This window comes from Saccopteryx bilineata, chromosome 2, assembly GCF_036850765.1.
Source record: "Saccopteryx bilineata isolate mSacBil1 chromosome 2, mSacBil1_pri_phased_curated, whole genome shotgun sequence".
Taxonomy (NCBI): domain Eukaryota; kingdom Metazoa; phylum Chordata; class Mammalia; order Chiroptera; family Emballonuridae; genus Saccopteryx; species Saccopteryx bilineata.
The window spans coordinates 218,975,418-218,992,197 of record NC_089491.1 but is presented as its reverse complement, the minus strand read 5'-3'; the positions used below and the strand labels follow the sequence as shown (position 1 = coordinate 218,992,197).

General features: G+C 52.0%; 1 protein-coding gene across 19 annotated transcripts in view; it reads left to right on the top strand.

Moving 5' to 3' along the window:
* Positions 1-15,964, top strand: part of PCBP3 (poly(rC) binding protein 3) — a 313,033-nt gene extending 297,069 nt beyond the window's left edge. For 13 of the 19 annotated variants that reach the window (XM_066259178.1, XM_066259172.1, XM_066259174.1 and 10 more), the window contains 5 exons: positions 5,927-6,005; positions 6,665-6,724; positions 10,161-10,213; positions 14,021-14,190; positions 15,215-15,964. In XM_066259178.1, the coding sequence (XP_066115275.1) occupies positions 5,927-6,005; positions 6,665-6,724; positions 10,161-10,213; positions 14,021-14,190; positions 15,215-15,251 (399 nt within the window). In that variant the 3' untranslated portion in view covers positions 15,252-15,964. The remainder of the gene's footprint in view (positions 1-5,926; positions 6,006-6,664; positions 6,725-10,160; positions 10,214-14,020; positions 14,191-15,214) is intronic. The other 6 variants (XM_066259171.1, XM_066259188.1, XM_066259185.1 and 3 more) reach the window with 3 other exon arrangements.
* The last annotated feature ends 816 nt before the right edge of the window (positions 15,965-16,780 follow it).

The following is a 16,780-nucleotide window of genomic DNA, read 5'->3' as shown; positions in this document are numbered from 1 at the left end:
AAGTTGAGGCTAATTAACACATCCTGTAGGTAGGTCACTATCATCAGGAAGAGGGTAGAGGTGTTGAATTTAGGTTTTAAATGTGCATGTTAATAATAGTTCTAAAGTGACCAACAATTGGAAAAGTTTATTTATATAAACTCCATAAAAGTACAGAGAAGAAAGTCATGAAGGAAAAAATTATTAATCATTACAAAAGAAGAAAAGTAATAAAAAAAAAAGAAAGCCCTAGAAAATCAGGCAATTAGAAATACAAAAAAATTATGGCAGAAATTAGTCTATATGGATAATTATAATCATAGTAAAAGATTTTTTAGTAAAATCAAAAGCAGCCAGACATTTAAAAAATCTGCCTTTATTTCTTTTCAAAGAGACGCAGACACACCTAAAGAATAATAACCCAGAGAAACTGAAAGACTAGAAAAAACTATTCTAGGAAAATATCATCCACAAGACCTTAAGGCAAATTCATAATTTAGTCATTACATGTTGATAAAAGATTCAGTTCTCTAGAAGATATAACAATTCAAAATTTATATGCACCTAAAACATAGTTTCAACATATATAAAGAAAAAAATGACAAACCATGAAGAGTATTTGACAGCCATTGTATTGGAACCTTAACATAGCTCTCTTTCAATAAAGGTCAAGTAGACAAGAATAAAAAGGATATTAACAGTGCAGTCAGTGAGACTGATATAACTGACACATTGAACACTGCACCCAACATAACTGTAGAATTCATGAAAACATTTACAAAATTTTATCACATTCTAGACCATAAAGAAGACTTACCTCTCAGAAATTGTAGTCATATAGACCACAAAACAGTTAAGTTGAAAGCAATAATTAAAAGATTACTTTAAAACAACTTTAACAACTTTTCTTTATTGAAAGTTAAAGAAGACCAAAATACCAGAATAAATGGAGACATACCATATTCATGAATAAGAACACTAAGTGTTGGCCCTGGCCGGTTGGCTCAGCGGTAGAGCGTCGGCCTGGCGTGCGGGGGACCCGGGTTCGATTCCCGGCCAGGGCACATAGGAGAAGCGCCCATTTGCTTCTCCACCCTCCCCCCTCCTTCCTCTCTGTCTCTCTCTTCCCCTCCCGCAGCCAAGGCTCCATTGGAGCAAAGATGGCCCGGGTGCTGGGGATGGCTCCTTGGCCTCTGCCCCAGGCGCTAGAGTGGCTCTGTTCTCGGCAGAGCGACACCCCGGAGGGGCAGAGCATCGCCCCCTGGTGGGCAGAGCGTCAGCCCCTGGTGGGCGTGCCGGGTGGATCCCGGTTGGGCGCATGCGGGAGTCTGTCTGACTGTCTCTCCCCGTTTCCAGCTTCAGGAAAAAAAAAAAAAACAAAACAAAACACTAAGTGTCTTAATTATGTTCATTCTTCCTAAATTGAGATACAAAATGCAATATAATTGCAATCAAAATTGTGACTAGCTGTTTAAAATTTTTATATGAAAGAGCCAAGAATCACCAATATACACTGCTCACAAAAATTAAGGGATATTTTATAGCTTCATATTCATTTTGAAATTTTCCCTAATTTTTGTTAGCAGTATATTTGTAAAGAGACTATATGATAGGGAGATTTGTCCTAGTGACTAGAAGACCTACAATAGGGCAGTCCTAACTGAGACAGTGTAGTTTGGGTGCAAGGTGAGACTGCAGGCAAGTGGATCTGACCAGAGAGCATGGATCTGGATGAGGGAGCCTGGCCTGTGACAGAGATACCAGGACAGCTGGTCATCCACATGGGAAAATAGTTTACAATATAAACAAAGAAACCATTCCTATGTATCAAGTACTTCAACGCAAGAGAAATACTTAGCACTTTTAGAAGACAATATAGTAGAATATCTTTCTGTACACAGGTCAGGGAAACATTTCTTAAAACATAAACCATAAAGAAAATATTAACTACTTTGACTACAATAAATTTTAAAATTCTGTCTCTCTAAAGAAACCATAAGGAGAGTAGTGAAAAGATCAGCAGATAAAACTGAAATAAGATTAGTATCTGAAATACATAAAGAGTTCTTGTAAATCACCAAAAATCAACCCAATAGAAAAATGGACAAAAGACGCAAGCATTTTACAGGAAGGAGACATGAATGCATGTCCAACCACTATGGTGGTGTATGTGCTGCCATGAGGCCGTTGCATGGTACATTTTGTGATAACACATTATTTATGGATACTTAAGTTTTAATAATGGTCTGTGTTTAGTATTTGTCTGTGTTTTTATATTCTGACACAATGTTAAGTGGAAATAGCAAGCCACAGAGAAAGATCTAGAATATGAATCCTCTGCTGTTCCCTCGCTCCCTGTTTCCTTCCTTGCCTCTTGATTTATAGGCACTGGTGGGAACTTAAAGTCTGATTATTTTTTTATGAAAGAACAAAATGTAGGAATTTTTCATAGCACCTTGTCCTGCTCTTTCCTTTAAAAAAATGTTGAAATTGAGTCCCAAAAGGTGAAGTTCTTAACTAATTTGGAGCAGAGCTAAGATGAGAGAAGCTAGTTGATGTCCTTGGATCAGTCTGCTTGCTGGAGGTGTTAATCTAGGCTCCATAATGCTGGTGCTGTGCTTCCTCAAGATGTCACTTTATCCTCATGGGTGAGTAAGGACGGGGACTTATTATGTTGGTGTGGCCATTGTTTTATAAAAAAAACAGCAAGTGTGTTGCAGTGGGAATTGCTGAACTTCGGGGTATCAGACCCCTGGGTGTGAGTGGGGCTGTGCCTGTATCACACACAGCCAGTAGCTCTTGAGCGAAGCTTGCTTGATGCGCCTCCTCCGTTTACCTGCCGAGGAGGCAAGGGAGACCTGGGGGCTTCCATGGCTGGAGCCTGTTCATAGCAGGTGCGAAAGCTCCTGGTAGTTTCCATGACTGTTCACCCAGCTAACCTGGACAGTACTTCACAGCTTGCCATTTACATGTGGGTTTACTGATGGGGAGGGTGGCCCACGGACACCGGCTGGGCCTGTCTCAACAGAGCTGTCAGGGTTGTAGCCGACTCAGGCAGGTTCTCCTGCCTCCAGAACCCTGTTCTCCTCTGATGTTTATATTGTAAACTATTTTCCCATGTGGATGCACAGCTGTGCACTCTTGGGATGCAGGGGCAGATAGGAGAGGGCCTACCTTCATGGGAGCTTGGTAGCCTAGCCATCAGACACATGAGCAGGTGACAGAGTGAGACAGCAGAACAGAAGCAGAGAGCAGCCTGTTGGGACTTTTCAGGCTCCCCACTGGCCCCGTCCCCCTGGGAGAAGGACTGGAGCCCTCCGGGGGCAGGTCACACTAGGCCACTCTGCTGTGTGAACACCGCATTGGCATGGACATCCCAGTGCTGGTCAGAGCCCAAAGCATGCCCAGTCCTTGGTGACTGACTGCCCTGAGCCAGACTGGACTGGCCTGCGCTCTACAACTTCATGTTCATTGTCTCCAGAAGTAGGGTTTCCTTTGGACCCTGGGAACTTGTAGTTACCTCTTTGTGAGGAAAACTTAGTACTAACTTGAACTCTTCTGTGTGGGTGGATTCAGAGCACAGCTCCCCACCAAATGCCCTGATGGCTCCATGTGGCTTATACAGAGACCACCGCTGCTCCAAGCCCCAAGTAGGAGGTGGAGTTTGTGGGATCACGTTGGTGCAGTTCAATCCCCAGGAGGCTTAGTTGATGCATTTCAGTCTCCAGGAGGCTGAGGATGGTTTTGTGCACTCCGTAGCCCTCACAACCCAGGATGCCTTTGGGTATTTGTTGTCTGACCTTCTACAAGGCTCTTTGATGTTCCTGAAAAGAGGAGCCTTTGCTAGGCTGCCCACCTATGCAGTAGGGTCTCAGATGCCTGCAGGCCCCTTTTCTATAGGGTCCCTTGGCCTCTCAAGCATCTCACCCAAAGTACAGGGCATGCAGCCACACTCACCACTTGGTTTGTGGTAGTGTCTCCCGGCATGCTCTTCTAGCACCTTTCTCAGGAGCTCTGATGCCCATCTGCGCAGATCAGACTGTGCCTAGTGAAGTTAGGTCAAGGGGCATATGTGCTGGCCCCAGCCCCTGCTGTGGCCTTGACCAACACCACCCATCAGGGACTCTTAGAGCTGAATATGACCCTAGGTTACCAAGTCCCCTAACCTCTCCTCAGGACCCCAACACAATAACTGTGCATAGAGTGGCCCTGTGGAACTGGGATGTGGCCGCCTGTCCCTGAGCAGGCCTATCCAAGTGCTGCAGGTCAGGAAGCACCGCAGGAGACAGGGAGACACCTAGGAGGAGGACAGGCTGCTTTTCAGATGGAGGAAGAAGCTGGACAGTTCTGCACTGGAAATGCTGCAGGAGCAGCCTAGGAAAATGGACCACCTGCATCCCAGCGTCTCACACAGCCAATGTTCTACCTCAAAGGTGTGACCAGAAGGCCACAGGCTGGTTGTGGCCTGGCTTCAAGCAGCAGCTGGGGACTACACTCCTCTGCCTGAGACCCTGATTTGTGGAAGCAGGAGGTGGCCAGACTGACAGTCCAGCACATCACAAACCCCTGTCCCCACAGGCTGCCCCCAGAGGGTTTGCAGATGAAGATGGGACAGGAGGTTCTGGAAGAGGGGCCATCTGGGGTCAGCATGACCCTCCATGCACTAGGAAGGGGCGTTTGGCCTTTCTCTGAACATTGGCTAACTTGTTAGAAGAGCATGCCCGGCTCTCGGAGACCAGCGTCAAACCTTCTCATCGATGGCCCTAGGGGCTGGTCTGTGAAGGTGCCAGGAAGTCAGAAACCCAAATACCCAGTTGCTGACTCCTTGAGACATTTTTGTGGAGCTCCAGGAGTCCAGATCCTGCAAGATGGGACAAGTGTGGGTGTTTAGATACTCGTGTCACTTGGGGACACCAGCTCTGCTCTCTGAGGGCCCCCACCCACTGGCCTCTGAGGGCTTTGCAGAGGTCCTTGTTCTGCCTCCGAATGAGTTCAGGATTGGCTCTGGAAGCTGTGCTGGGAGCATCAGGGCTGGTCTTTCTGCTGGGAAAGGACTGGGCGTGAGGACGTTTCCCAGAATGCACCGCCCATCCTCCAAGGCCGCGGGAGGCCCGGATGCTATGGCCCAGCCAGGCCTGGGGACATCCAGCCCCAGCATCTCTGAAGGGTGAGAGGGTCCTGAGCACGCAGCCACTGCCTTTGGTCCCACATGTGGCCAAGTCTCACGTTTACCTTTGTCTTTCGTTATGTTTAGTTTTTTTTAGAAATGAAACTCAGATAAAATAACTAAATAAACTGCATTTCAAAACCCCTACCCCAAAATCTAGTGGCTGAGGACAGAGGACAAGGGGATAGGGAGCCACCTATTCAGACACAGTGGGCACAGATGCAGGGAGGCCCCTGGGCGCTCTGACACATGCCCAACACAGAGCCTTCCAGCACTACATCTTATACTCTTGCAGGTAACAGGAGGCAGAGTGTGAGGCAGGGCTGGCCTCGGGAGTGACCCAGGCTCAGGACAGGGCTGGGGCAGGGCAGGCTGCAGAAGGGAACATCACATAGGTTCCCCACAGATGCATGAGAGCATGACTGAAGCTCTTAGAGGCCCAGCTGGTCCTGTTCTGTGGCTCTCGACCCTCCCTGAGAAGCCCAGTGGCTGAGCAGCCTCCCCACTGGTGCTTGTCCACCCAGGCTGTGTGCTTGGGGAAGTCTGTCTGGTTCAGCCGGAGCTGCCAGGGAGCCAAGGAGAGGAAAGCTCAGTGCGCCCGCCGACAAACAGCTCATTGGTTTTCCCAGGCCAAGTCCTTGAGTTCTGCGTCTGCCATGTGTCCGCATGGCCCCTCTTTATATCTATTTGTACAAAGTTCTGTTACTGCCTTTTTAATTTGGTGTGACTTGTACTCGATGACAATAACCTTCTTAGCTCTCATGTCCCTCCTACCCCCAGCAGTTGACCAAGCTCCACCAGTTGGCCATGCAGCAAACCCCCTTTCCTCCCCTCGGACAGACCAACCCCGCTTTCCCCGGTACGTACCCAGCTGCCCTTTCTGACCTCCTCTTTTCTCACCTGGGGACTTTTCTCTTTCTGAACTGTCTATTCAGGCAGTGAGCAAGCAGGTACAGTTCTAGTTGTGAATACCAAGGATGCATTAACATATGTCAGTGTGCACGTTGCTGAGGGCCAGATGGAAGGCCTGTCTGTGTCCCCCGAGGTGGGGGGCTGTCTTGTGAAGGGACATCTGCCCCCTCAAGGGTCTGGGCTTGTTCTCTGCTGCCCACAGGCAACTTGGGGGCCTTCCTGCTGAACACATTCATCTGACCAGCCCTGGAGCCTGTTCTCTCTGGGAACCAGAGCTCAAACAATTATGTGGGGACACTCTTCTGCTGAAGGCCAGGGCACATCCCAGGAGTGACACCCACCCAAGATGGCACCTGCCCTGCCCGTGGAAAAACCAAGATAAGCCACTTCCCAGCAGAGGCCACAGCTGTCTTCAGCTCCCTCTGGGCACAGGAGTAGGGGTGGATCCCTCCGATGACACACAGAGCATCGCCTTGGCGGCTGTGGCCAGTGAGAGCCAGACACACTGGTCTGCTGTGCGCCAGATTTTGAGCTTCCCTAGTTGAAGTGACCTTGCTTATCTCCTTGAGGGCAAAACATTAAATCTGTTTCTTCTTTGCTCTCCAGGAGAAAAGCTGCCTTTACACTCCTCCGAAGAAGCTCAAAATCTGATGGGCCCATCATCAGGTAAAACAAAGTGCTCTAGTGGAGAGTGGAGGCCTGGGCTCCAGGGCACGGCCTGGGGAGGGCGGGGCGGCCAGGCTCCTCGGCACACGGAGACTTACCGGGGAGCCCTCACCAGATTCACATCCACTGCTCCCAGCTTCTGTTTTAGTTACTGCTGGGAGCGTTGTGGTGGGTCACGGGCTTCAACAGTGCTCAGAGCACAGCTGCCAGTCATCCAAAGTTTCTGAACATGGCAGAGTCACTGTCTGTGTTGTCATTTATTCTCCTAGTGGCACAGCATGGGGGGGGGGGGCTACAGTACAAACTTTTCCATGATGTGCGCCTTCTCAAAATGTATTTCCTAGGAGGCAGGAGCGCAACCTCATGAATAAGAGCATTCTGGGCACCCTTTCTGATTTGACTTGAAATGGCTCTGTGACACCACAGGGCAGGGCGGAGATTTGTAGATACCATTAACCAGGGCAGGAGGGATGGGCCAATGGAAACCTGACATAGCAGGTTTCCCATGGGGGGGTACCACCCACTCTCCCATCCCCATTGAAATCCTGGATCAGAGTGGAAGACCAGGTGTCCAGCTAAAAGGAGATGCGGGAGGAGTGTTTCCAGCATTGCTGGCTGTCAGCCCCGTGGTGTGTTCTGGGCCCCAGGATGCAGCTGAGACTGGAGGAAGCCTCCAAGACTTCCCCACAGGCTGCGCACCCTGGGGCTCGTGACGTCTCAAGGCTGAGATACTGGCCCTGACGTTCCAGGCACTGGCAATGGGTTCTATCTTAGTGCAGCCTTTAAGTTAATGCAGAATTTAATGAATGAAAATTAGAAAAAAGTTGCCTGACCTGTGGTGGCGCAGTGGATAAAGCGTCGACCTGGAAATGCTGAGGTTGCCGGTTCAAAACCCTGGGCTTGCCTGGTCAAGGCACATATGGGAGTTGATGCTTCCAGCTCCTCCCTGCTTCTCTCTTTCTGTCTCTCTCTCCTCTCTCTCTCCCTGTCTGTTTCTCTCTCTCCTCTCTAAAAACGAATAAATAAATAAATTTAAAAAAAAAATTAGAAAAAAGCATTTATAGAATGTTTTGTTTATGGAAGTGGATACTAACCCTTAAAAACTTGATATCTGGGTGATATATGTGTGTCTGTAGAGTCCTCAGCGACTATAACATGATTTCCTATAATTTCTGGTGAAGGGCTCCTGGAGGTGGCCTGGGAACCCTGAGGGCCTGGCTCACCCAGGGCACTCAACCCCCACCTTTCCGCTCTGGCCTTACGCCTTCCCTGGTGTGCCCTCCCCACAGCCGCTGGGCTTCAGGGACAGGGACAGGGACTCACTCCTCCCTGTGACGATCTCCCCCCTGATGGCCCCGTGGGACCCGAAGCTCGTGCTCTCATCATGATGCACACATTTACATGGACTCATATGGGTGTCCCCCATCGCAGCAGACCACGCAGGCCAGTCATGAGGAGAAGCACTGGCTCATCTGACAGGATCCTGAAGGCTGATGTCAGCACTGCTTCCCAGGCAGGCTCAGTTGTGTAGGGGAAGCATTGTTTCTGCTCCAGAGCCGGCCTGTCGTCATCTCAGGAGAGAGGCACTAACACTGGCCACAGAGCCCTGACACACAGGAATACGCGTTTTAAACATGTGTCTTCACATTATTAGTTCAATTTTACTTTCTTCTGGAAAAGAAATTGGATACCTTCTTCCTCTCGATCAAAATATACTGAGCTGAACAAACACGGCTAATGACTTTACATCCATCCTAAGCCGGGCTGTGAGCCGTTCCCGTGTGGGACTCAGACAGACTGGGAAAATCTTTTACATGACATTTTAAGTGTCACTATTTATAGAACACATAGAGATGCTTGAACAACTCAATAATTATATTGAAAGTACCTTTATTAAAAGGAGATAAAGAATAGAAACTCTAGGTTTAGCTTTGCAAAAGAAAAGTAACAGATGATTCAGGACAAATCGGTTCATGCCAACTGAGTCTTCATGCTCGACAGGCCCCAGTACAGTCCTGCCCTCACAGGGTCACTCACAGCAGTGAAACAGCTGGCCACAGTGCATCTGGCTTTGGGTACACAATTGCCGCGGAGGAAGAAGCAGGAAGAGGGGTGGGGGCTGTAGGAGGTGAGAGTGGGCACAGGTCAGCCCCTGGTCCGGGTCGGGGAGCGTGGAGGGAGGCTGGGGGCACAGGGAAGAAGCTGGAACCTTTGGCAGGTTTTGAGTCTTAAAGGCATCTGACCGCGTTTCATTGGGACATCTCTGGGGTTGAATGGAGATTAGACTGAGAGACAAGGGCACCAGAAGGGGTCAGTGTGGGGTGAAAGAGGGCTCAGGTTCCAGAATATTCTGAAGGTACATGAGCCCAGTCTATATAGTTAGCTGTGCGTGAAGAGAATGGGTGGAGCCAAGGGGCTTCAGGGTCTGGGCTGAGCAGTAGGTCCCGAGATGCCGGGCCCATGTTGGGCCCGGGTATGGGAGAAGAGCAGGGTCTCAGCTGTGGCTTTGGGTCTGAGACGCCTCCTGAGAAGGAGATGGAAGTGCTGGATACAAGAAACCAGTCCATCTTGGGCCCTGGTCCCCACGGGTTCTCCTGCCAGAGTCCCCCTGTGCCTTTTTTTGTCACTCTTTACAAAGCAAGAGTCGCTCTTGTCCTGAACTCTGAAAAGCTGTCTTGATTTGGCAAGTCCTAAGCTGAGGTGTGTCAAGATAAGATTGGGGTTTAGTGACAAATTAGGCTGTGTCTTCAGGTCCAACATGGACACCCATGCGGAAATGCAGCCTTCCAGCAAGCAGCCCGGCGGTCTAGTTTTGAATCACTGAAGTAGCAGGTTGGGAGAGCTGCGTGCTGGGCCTGGGCCACTGGGCTTGGGCTGTCGGGCCTGGAAGTAGGCCCTGCACTCCTTTGGGGAGTGTAGGGTCAGAGGACAATGAGAGACAGCGGACACCACAGCAGGGTTGGTGGCCAGCAGAGGGGGCTGAGTGTTTTTTGTCTGAGAGAAGGAGGAGCAGAGAGGACAGAGAACTTGTGGAGGACAAGCCCAGGGCCAAAGGGTTGCACCCTGGGCACACCGTGGAGTCGCCAAGACATAGCTACACCCCGAGGCCTGCGTAGCATGGTGCCTCCTGTGTGTCTGTGAAGAGCTTCAAGAAATGTCCCACCACATGGCAGAGGAGGGACATCTGATGTGCTCAAATGAGAAAGTGAAACATCGTTCTGCTGGGGGGTTTTCTTCCTTGCTTTGAGAGATGCTGGGACTCGGGAGTTGCATTGCAGTTGAGCAAAGAGATCACAGGGCCCTTGGCCTCCAACTGTACTGACCCCATCCCTCAGGTCAGCCCCTGCCTGTGTGGGTCAAGCATGGACTGGGCACTGGGTGCTATATGAGTAGCCTTTTTCCAGCCTAACTGTGTACCTACCTTTGGTATGCCCAGGTCTGGATGCCAGCCCCCCGGCCAGCACTCACGAGCTCACCATTCCCAATGATGTGAGTATGCCCAAGCCCCTTTGACCCTGCCACATGACCTCTCCCTTCCTTCCCACGTTGAGCAGTTTAATGCCCATAAAGGCCCTTAGATACCAGATAAGAAAGGAGCAAACGGGGCCTCAGAGCTTACTCAGAATTCAGATGCCAGAGCAGGCTGGGGAGCTGAGGGCCCCGCTGACACCGTGTGGAGGCACTACCCTGGTTCAAGGTTGGCCCTTTGTGAATGGTAACCAAGGGAGGTTCTGGCGTGGCCTGTTTCATGCTCCCTCGGTCTCTGGAGGGTCCGGACTCCTCTGTGAGTGTGCAGGATATGGGATGTCCCAGGTTTGTCTGGATCCCGGGATTTGGCGCCCACCGTCTATCCTGCCTGGACGCAGCTGAGGAGGTGGCTTTTCAAGCTCCCTTCACATCAGTGCTCCCGGCATCACCCTCTGAACCCTTGGATCACACTCAGAATGTTGACTTGGATCCCCAACCCAAGACACCAGGATCTTGGCCATGTGTCCTGGCGGGGCAGCTTCCCCGAGCAACACAGAGAAGCTGCCTCGTGGGGGACATGGCTTTCTTGCACTGGAACTGCAGCCTTCAGTAGCCTTCACTGTGTTGTCCCTCACACCAGCCCCGCAGGAGATCCTCTCTCTTCCCTTAAGAGGACGAACCACAGGAAGCCCAGTTGTGTGAGCTTGGGCTGGCCCACCCTTTGTGCGGAGGAGACAGGCACTGGGGCACTTGGACAAGAGGGCCCGCTGGAAGAGATGGCTGCAGGCAGTGGCAGGCCTGCACGGGCTGATGTAGCCCTGCCTCCTCAGATGGAGGCGGTTTCTGCTTTCAAGGGCTGCGACATGTCCTCCCACTGTGGGTAGTCCTCAGGCAGCAGCTCCGGGGCTCTTCACCTACACAATACATGCAATCACCTCTCTGCTGTGGGCTCTCTGCTTGTAGCCTTTTCTTAAACCACCATTTCACCAACACCAGGTATCCTGCTCTGATCTGGGCTTTTGTTTTAAAACCAAAATGAACCTAAAAAGCAAGGGGATAGAGCTAGTGTGTCTGTTTCTGGGTCCCCTTCCAGAGCAGGGCTGCCACTCTCCTCCTGTAGGAGCCCCTCGGGAGGAGGGCACCCCTGGGACCTGTGTGCCTGCCAGATACACTCCTTGACCCTTCCTGGCAAAGGGTCTCATGCAGGGGACGTGTGCCCCGGGGCAGCCTGCCACCTTGGAGAGAAGGAAGTAGAACGAGTGTCTGTTGGGACAATTACCTGTCATCTTGTCCATTTCTGTCTCTTGATCAAAGTTAGATCAAAGGGAAGTTGTGCTGACACCTACATGTCACCACAACTTACCTGCGCAAAGGAACTCTGGGCAGCGAGATGAACATAATGACCAAATGACGCACAGGGTCCACAACACGGCCAGCCCGCCCTTGTGGTCACAGGAACCAGGCTGGGTCTGGGCCGAAGCGTGCGTGGAGCTGCCTCCAGCAGCTGCTAGCTTTGGGCTCCATCTCTGACAGTCAGCACGGTGCCCTCACCACCTGTTGCACAGCTTGCCTCACCCAGGTTGTTCCTGTGGCAGCCCCATGCTTGAGCCCTTTCTGCTCGAACAGAGACTCACACAGGTAGCGGCAGGAGATGTGGCAGGGCAGGTGGGCCCCATGGTGCCTGTGGGGTTTGACTTGAAAAGCTGGTTGGAAGGGAGTTGTGTTATTTGAGAGTACTTCTGTAGTCTTTCCTTAAATGTCCAATGGAGACACAAAGGCTTAGAGGAGAGCTGGTCTCTGGACTGAATGTCCAATGGGCCAGACAGCCAGAGAGGCCACGTGAAAGAGCAGCCTTGGTTTGCAGGGCTGGACTAGCATGCCTTCTGCCAAAAGAGCCAGGGCAGAGCTGGAGCTGCCTGTTCATATTAGAGAGTCCTGTGACTTGTCACATCCCCCTCTAGCTACTTAGCAGAGCCTGTGCTCAGCCCAGTCTGTGTGGGGGCCGCACCGGCAGCTGTGATTTCTCATTAACACTTGGGATGCACAGTTTTATCTGGAAGAGAGATGTTCTCTGTCAGCAGTAGATGGGTGGGGGAACAGCTCAGGGGCCTGTGGGTATGAAGTCTCAGGGAAGGGGGATGCCTGAGGCCAGGGAAGAAGAGAGGGTGGGTGTGAGAATGGTTTCAACAAGAAAATGGAGAGGCAAATGTGCTTGAGAATGTAGGAGCGCATGCCAGGGAAACCTTCCCAGATGGCTCTCGGGAGCAGGCTGTGCACAGGCGCTCAGCACGGGTGGGCTGGGCAGGGCCCCCACACTGCAGGGCAGAGGTACTGGAAGGGAAAGTGGGCTGTCAGACATTCAGTTTGTAGTGGCTGAAGAAGGTATGAGGACAGAGTGTGACAGTGGGAGGACATACCAAGTCAGAGCGGGGAAGAGCGGGTGGGCCCTCCTGAGCGATGGCATCTTCGAGCAACTCAGCTAGTCCCTCATTCTTCCTCTAGTGCTGCTGCTGCCCCTGTGGCCTGCCCCAGTTGGCTTGCCAGTCACCTGCCTGGACTGGCCCTAGTCAGAGCGGAGCCCTTAGGTCTCTCAGCCAGCGGGAGGTGTCAAGGAAGAGTGAGTCCAGGGTCTCGGGCTGGTGACTGTGGAAGTCCCTCTCCCTGACCTCGGGGCCGGGCAGAGAGGGGTGCAGGACAAAGCTGCTGAGATGTGGGTGGAGTTTGGGGGGACTTGGGCAGGAGGTAGAGGAATCCGAGCAGGTTGGGGACAGAGGTTTGGACATTTGGGCAGATTTTGTTAAGGTCTAGTGAGGGAGCTGGTCGAACCTAGGAGAGGAGCCGGGAAGGCCTTACAGACTGAAATGCTGTGAGTCTCCTCAGGGACAAGAGCGAGCTGAGATGCACCTGTGCCCTGGGGAGCTGTTGTCCTCCTGCTTCATTTGGAAATGGATTTCCTCCAGCCCAGCCCCAAGCCCTGCACCTACCACCTTGTGGACATAAAACTGATGTCATCACAAACGCTGACACCCTTGCCCAGGCTGCCATGTGAGTGGTGGACAGGAAACCCAACAGCACAGATGCCACTTGTCCAGCCTCTTTTTTCCGTGTTCATGCTTAGAACTCTCATCCATGGCCCCATGTGAATGAAGAGACTCAGTCCTATCCATGGACTCCAACCCCCATGCACAGCAAGATGGGTTGGGAGGGGCCTCAGGGCTGGTCCTGACCTCAGGCTGCAGTCTGGCCCCACACATGGTGGTCCTGTGTCCCAAGGAGGCCCTGGCTCTTGTCTCTCTGGCTGCTTCATTCTTGATGACCGTCTACTCCTTCAGATGGCTGTGTACATTCTTAAGCAGAGGTCACAGGATGGGAAGGAAAGGGAACATCTGTTGTGTCCTCAGAATTTCATGCAAGTTTATCAAAATACAGGATTTAGGCAGCAGCAAACTACTCTGGCTTCAAACAAACATCCCACCACCCTGAGAACCCAGCCAAGAAGGAACCAACATGGCCTTGGCCTTGGCGCTGATACGGGGTCTCTGGGTTCCACATCTGCCAGGACCCCAAAGGACACTGGGCAAGTGACTCACCAATCTCCTGCTTTGTTGGGACAGCTCGCAGAGAGGGCACCACTGGAACCCTGGTGTCAATAGCTCCTACCCCTCCCTCAGGGAGGCAATGCCTCTTTCTTCCAGAGGCAAGGAGTTGGTGGCATGCGGTGGAGACCAAGGCTGGCCCATTCTCAAAAGCTTCCCCCAGGGCTCTGCGCACTATGCTTAGGGCTGCTGTGGGCTCTTCTCTAAGAAATTCCTCCATTCTTTTTTCTAGCTAATAGGCTGTATAATTGGACGCCAAGGGACCAAAATCAATGAAATTCGACAGATGTCTGGAGCTCAGATCAAAATCGCCAATGCCACAGAAGGGTCATCAGAGCGCCAGATCACCATCACAGGGACCCCAGCCAACATCAGCCTTGCCCAGTACCTCATCAATGCCAGGTGAGTACTGGTCAAGGGGCAGGACACTCAGACTGGCTGGCTGTGGGTGTGGAGTGCCTCCTCAGGGCTTCTCTTCCCTGACTGGGCCTGGGCATGGGAAGTGCTGGAGAAAGTCTCCACACAGGCGTGGGGACTTTCCCACATGGCATTTTACCCTAAAGGTTCTTTGCTGAGGGGCTGGGTGGTTAGAGGCCAGGGTATTTGCAAGAAGGCTGTGGCTGTACCATTCAGGGCCTGGGCCAGCCACACACCTGGGTTAATTGAGATTTAGCATAAGGGGTTCTGTAGTTTCAGAGAAATGTTAATAAATCATTCTGCTCTCATGTGTTGTGTGGTTGCAAAGACCCCCAATGCAGACACTTTTAGACTCGTGCCCGAGGGAGTTGTGTGAGGGTTCAAGGTCATGCCACGGGGGAGGGGAGGTCCTGCGGCCCGGCCAGGGCACATGTCAGGAGCCCAGAGCAATGGATGACTCTCCTGGGCCACTCACGTGGGTCTCCGTGCCCACGGCACATTGGAGAACACAGTGTGACCACACCCAGGGAGGTGGGACCTCTCAGGGGGGCAGGAAGACGCCCTGCTTCCCCTCCACCCAAGGTCAGCCCCTTCTCCCTATCCCAGAATGTTGAAGAGGCTGTAGGGAGGCCCAGGTGGACAGAGAGGCAGCCTCTGTGGGCAGTGTGACTCCAGTGCCCCTCCTCAAATGGTTGCCATAGAAATGGTTGTGGTGGCCTCTGATTGTCCAGCTGGTTCTCATCATGCCCCTGATGTGGTGACAGGTGCGGGGGCTCCTGCGGGCAGGGAAGGAAGAACCCATGGATCTGGTCCCTCGTGGGTCCTTCTACTAATAGTAGAAGCTTTGGTTTCCAACTCAAGGCTACTGAGCAGCGACTAAGACTGTCTGTCCCAACTAAGAGGGAGACAGATGCCAGGGCTGTGAAGATGCCACAGAGCGACGAATTTCCTTTCTAAGCTTACTTGATGAGAACGCTGTGACCTATCTTCCTGTGCCTCTCTCTTCCAGGCTGACGTCTGAGGTCACTGGGATGGGAGCGCTCTAATCCAGCCCAGCATCCTCCACATCGCGACCCCTGGCGTCCACCTGGCTCACGTGTTCTGTACAGACAGCCTGCCCTTTGTCACAAATACAAATAGAGGTTTTCTTTACTAATAAAATTATCTATACCATAGAGTTACACGTGCAGACAAAGCAAGTCTATATCTACAGCTTCTTGTGAGCTCCAGGCCTGCCCCGATCTGCTCACTCAGTAACTTCTGCTCCAGTCTGCTCATGCATCCGCATGCCATGCTTATTATGTTCAATGCTTGGGGGCGTTCCCATCTGTGACATTTTAGAAATGTTCCTTAGTGTAAGCGTAACCGTTTTAAAAGTTGATTTAACCTTTTGACAGCACTTCCGGCCAGTGGTCCACTCCTCACCCATCTAGACCGTGGCTGCCCCTCTCGCCCGGCCCCACCTGCTGACTTTGTTCCCCTCACAGCCTTGCATGTCTTGGCCCATGTGTCCATGCAAGTCTTACGCTGGAGCCAGGCTGCAGCCTTCCCCTTGTTCCAAGGGAAGGAAGAGCGGGTGCCAGGTCCTGACCTGAGAAACGGGGTGAAGGGGGTGCTAGGCCCTGACTTCACAGAGACGCCATGGAGGGGCCACACATGGGTCCCAGGCGGCTTCGGGATGGCTACAGGGCATGAACTGACCAGGAGGCACCTCTGCACCATGTTGGAGTTCAATAAATGTCGTGGGCTGCCCCCACTGGCTCTGGCTCCTCTCTGTGCCCCTTGCTCAGACCCCTCGCGTGTACTCACGTGTTCATGTGCTGCTCACACACCATGGGACCCGGGCCTGTGGCCACCTGCTGTCTGACGAAATTGATTCTCTCTCACACAAATTAAGACTGTCCTGTCTCTCCCAAACCTTTCTTAAATGTTTGACTTACACAGGTCTTTCTAGTTTTACTTTTGCAGAACTACTTAAATGACAATAATGGAAACTCCATTCTTGCCCTGGCTTCAGAGTGCCAGTTTTTAACATGTGAAACCAGTCTCTCCCACTGCCCCCGAGGGTTTGGGAGGCCAGGCCACACACAGTGACCCCGCCACTTCCCAGCATGCACATTTCACACTTTAACCAAACTCTGCTTGGCTCTCTTGTGCTCACCTTGAATGAGCCCACAGCCCCACTGGACACTGAAGCCCTGGGTGAGACACAGGCCACGCAGAGGGAGACCCACAGTGGGCAGAGACTGCTCTCCCAGATTCCATCAGGCATGCAGTGGCTGGGATGGTCTTCCACCCAACCTGCCTCTCAGCAGGAATCCCCTTCCTGTCAGCCCAGTCTATAGCCAGACCTCAGGCGCTCGCCCGGTGTGCCTAGGCCGCTGGGATACTCTCCCCTTACCGTGCCTGGGGTCCCCTGGTCGAGGTTGGGTGGGTACACAGCATAGCAGCACTTGGCCACATCATATGCCAGATGGTTTATATCTCTGTGATTCACTCACCCATTGGACACATTGACCATGCACTGGCCACCACTTGGGACCTGGGAAGTGACAGGTATGTGGGGAACCCCCAT